The sequence below is a fragment of the Geospiza fortis genome, unplaced genomic scaffold (assembly GCF_000277835.1).
Source record: "Geospiza fortis unplaced genomic scaffold, GeoFor_1.0 scaffold635, whole genome shotgun sequence".
NCBI lineage: Eukaryota > Metazoa > Chordata > Aves > Passeriformes > Thraupidae > Geospiza > Geospiza fortis.
In genome coordinates, this window is record NW_005054610.1 from 289,056 (window position 1) to 293,046 (window position 3,991).

At 53.3% G+C, this 3,991-nt stretch overlaps 1 protein-coding gene across 1 annotated transcript in view; it reads right to left on the reverse strand.

Moving 5' to 3' along the window:
- Positions 1-3,232: 3,232 nt before the first annotated feature.
- Positions 3,233-3,991, reverse strand: part of LOC102045436 (keratin, type II cytoskeletal 5) — a 6,542-nt gene continuing 5,783 nt past the window's right edge. Inside the window, exon 9 of the mRNA XM_031064631.1 lies at positions 3,233-3,991. This exon is cut by the window's right edge and continues 131 nt beyond it. Coding sequence (XP_030920491.1) covers positions 3,824-3,991 — 168 coding nt within the window. The 3' untranslated portion in view covers positions 3,233-3,823.

Here is a 3,991-nt window from a genome sequence, read left to right on the forward strand (position 1 = left end):
GGATGAATTAGGACAAGCTCCTCAGTTTTCCCATAGGTGTTTCCCTGTGCTGGGTCCTTTGAGCCTGTTCCCAGCAGTATCTGGAGGCCAGTCAGCTCCAGCTCCTGGGTGACTTTGAAGTGTAGGTGTGACCTGCTTTCCCCAGATAATTGTTTTCTGTGCCAGCACGGAGACTCTGGGTGCACTCCAGGCTTTGCGGAGAACTTCAGCTCCATCGCTGCTGCCTGGCACACGCCTGGGAGGGCTTGTTCTTCCTGGGTCGGCTGCATCTTGAAGGACCCTCAGACTTTTGGAGGGGTCTGGTACCTCCTTTATCCTGTTCTGGTGCCTGGCTAGTGGCCCCTGAAGGAACCTGGATCCTCCACATCTCCTTGTAATGCCTTTGGAGAGTCCCCTGCCCTGGGCTGGGCTGCTGGGGCTGTGACCCCACATGAAAACATGAACTCCAAAGCTGATGGTGGTCACAGGGTATTTGTCCTATCCCATCCTTTCTCCTGGCCCTGGGGCACATCTTTTCTCTCAGTAAAGAACACAGAGCCCTGGAAATGGTGTTGCTGGGGAGTCCCACAGTTTTGGCCAGCTCTGTGCACATTCCGCGTTCCTCAGCTCCATCCTGCTCCTGGCTTGGTTTTCCTTCTGAAGGTCCACAGTGCTGGCGTGGAGTTTAATTTCTCCCTGTTAAAACCAACCTGGATCAGCACAAGGAGCTGGGAAGACAAACAGGGATTGTCCATGTGTCCTGTAAAGTGGATCCAATGACAGGGCAGTGATCCCAGGAGGCCTTGTGTTTATTTACCCCTCAGCTGTCCCAAGGGATTGGTTCCATTCCTGACCTCCAACTGCTTTGGGCAGTGGGATATTGCTCCAACTGAGCAGATGGCAGCTGGGAATATTGTTCCACTCTGGATTTGTTGCACCCTGTGTTGCCTTCCCTGCAGGCATTCCATGTCTTGTTTCATTTACAGCCTGGGCAAATAAACAATTTGCAAATTAAAATAATTTTCTTTGATGGAAATTCTGCTTTTGAGTCAAAAAAGCTGCAAAGTTTCATTTTGGAATTGTTAAGGGGAGTTGGTTCAGTGTTGTGGGACAGGATCATTCCCATAGGAAACACTGAAATTAAGTGCTGGGTTTCAGAAAATGTTTCGCCTGGTGTTTTGGTGGCAGTTAAAATCACGTGTCACGTTTGACGTGTGTGTGTCAAATTTTTCAGGTCTCTGCAAATCAGGAGGATGGAAGATGAATACAGCTTTTTGCATCTGCTCTGCAAATTCACTAGGAAGATGTGCCAGGATGGGCTCTTAGAACACGTCACCAGAAACAGAAAACACACAGAGCTGCTCAGGGCTTTTTTGGCTGCATCCTCACTCTCAGCGTGCAGGAGACAGACCCAGCACTGGCTCACGGAGGCTCAGGAGCTGTCCTGGTGCCATGGGGATGGGTAAGGATTTGGCAAAGATGTTTCATGGAGGGTTCATTGGTGGTGGACCCATGTGTTGACATGGCCAGTAGTCCAACGTGTTGTGCAACTTGGGTTAAAAAACAGAAACCATCAGATTTGACATTTTCAATAATAAAACCCAACAGATTGGGCTGCTCTGCCTCCAGCCACCACCTCAGCTCTGGGAGCTTGTCCCCATTCCCTGAAATCAGTCTAAGGAACAAGGCCAGATGCTTGAAAAGTGGGTAAAACTCTTCAGTTCATGGAGCCCAACCATTCGCCCACCATAGAACCTCCTCTGGTGCAAATGGGCTGTCCCCGTTTTCCCAAAACATCGTTCCATGGCCCTTCCCAGCTGCTGGAGTGGAGCCTTGGGATGTTCATCCCACCATAGGACCACTGGGCGGGACCATCCCTTTCCCTGCTCTGGGTCCCCACCTGCTGGAGATGCTCGGCTGGCTTGGCCAGGACTCTCGCACCTGCACCAGGTGATGGATGAGGGGGTCCCGTTGGTGTGGGAGCTTGGAGGCTTTTCCCTGGAAAGCTGCCCTGGAATGTTCCACAAGGAGCTTTTTCTGGCAGACCTGGCTTACTGCCCCTCTCCTCTCCACCCCTGGCTGGAGGTTGCAGGGATTGAGGGATGGGTGGATGGGCACTGACTATCTCCTTTGGTGACCAGCATTCCCAAAGGGCTGTGGGTCCTTCCTCATCTGCCCCCCTTCTGCCCTGGCTCTTTCCTTGCCCAAGGTTCTTGTCCTGCCATTGGGGCTGGATTCCCACCTTGCCTGGTGCTGCCCCATTCCTGCCAGGATCCACATCTGGCACTGGTAGGAAGTGGGATCAGGAGATGCCTGTGGAGCCACAGGAGGGAGCCTGGGATTGGTATGAGGTCTCGGCTAAAACCCCCCAACCAGGCAGGCCATGGAAACTTCACGGGCAGCTGGGTGGGAATTGGGAGACTGAAGTGCTGTGGGCACCTTGGCAGACCTTGGGTTCACTCCAAATGAACCTGAGGCCCTGAAACTGTCCTTGCAGAGGAGCAACCAGGATCTTTCATGGGATATTTGCACATCCCAGAGAAACCTCAGTGTGCAAACAGTGTGTGTGTGTGTGTGTGCAGATTTTGGGTGCCTTGCCCTGTGCCTGCCCCTGCAGCTGCTCTTCCCAACCAGGGCAATGCCCACCTGCTCCAAGCCCTTCCTGCTGTGTGCCAGCCTCACTGTGTCCTCACCATAGTGTTGATGCCAGAGGTGGGCTCCTCTGATGTACAATTTACTCCTGCTTGTACAAACTAATGGCTGCGCCATGCGATTCATGAACCAGCCCATGAATCTCAAATAAACCCTTGGGAATCACCTTCCTTTTCCCCACTTCCCTGCACTTCCTTCCTCCTGCAGTGACAGGCAGAAAGGGCAACTTTTCAGTTAACCACTGCAGTGGGCTTCATCCAGCTTTTGGCTCTGTTCCGAGGCAGCTTTTCCTTCCTGTGCCTCAGTTCTCCATCCATGGAATCATGGAATAGTTTGGGTTGGAAGGGACCTTAAAACCCGTCCAGTTCCACCCACATGCCATGGGCACGGGCACCTTCCATAGACCAGGTTGCTCATCTCAGCCTCCTTTCTATTTGCCCCGACTTGTCCTAGAGCCCAAGTCCTAAAACTGAGTTTTGTTTCCTCAAGGAGCCAATCCTGTCTCAGGAGCTGCCCTCAGGGTGTCCCCAGTGCAGCAGGGACAGGACACAGACCAACACCCACAGCAGGAGGAGGGAAGAAAAGCCAAAACCCAGCAGAGTTTAAAAATGGCAAATGCTCTTTTATTGGACCTTACAGTAGGTTAGGCAGGGAGGTGAGGAGGCTGCAGCCACGAGGACGAGTAGTTAGAAATCTTATACACACAAAGCAAAAACCTTTCCCACAAGTGCCGGAGAAAACTGAAGGGGCTGGAAGAAACCTTGAATTGCAGACAAAACCTTTGGAGGTTGTAACGTGTTGGGGAGTAGAGGCTTTTAGAGCCTCTTGGAGATGTTTTCACTGCTGAGGACCTGGGACTGTGGTTCCACAAGGCTGTGATTCACCCTTGGAATGGGATGAACGAAATGGTTGTCCCTGTTCCATAGCGCTTCCATTTCCCTTTGAATGCCTGACTTTGAGCAGAGACCAAGGGCTTGCTGGCAGAGTGGCACCACAGGGTCCATGCCAGCCAGTGGCCTGTTACAACCTGTGCTTCAGCCAAAGGTGCTCCAGATTCTCACAGAGGGGTCCTGGTCCCCCCTGCTGCCCCAGAGGTGAAGGACGGAGGAAGGAGAAGCTCTAGCGCAGCTATTTACATCACGATCTGCAGGGCAGGAGGCCGGAATTGCCGACGGCCGTGTGCTTGCCAGCCTTATCTGATGGTCTTTTTGCTGGTGGTGGTCTTGGAAACGATCCTGACGCTGCCTCCTGTGAGGGAGCTGACGCCCCGGCTGCTCCCAGAGCTGAAGGAGCTGCCTCCGCCATAGCTGAGCCCCCCGCCGAAGCCTCCGCTGCCTCCGAAGCCGCCGCTGCCGCCCCG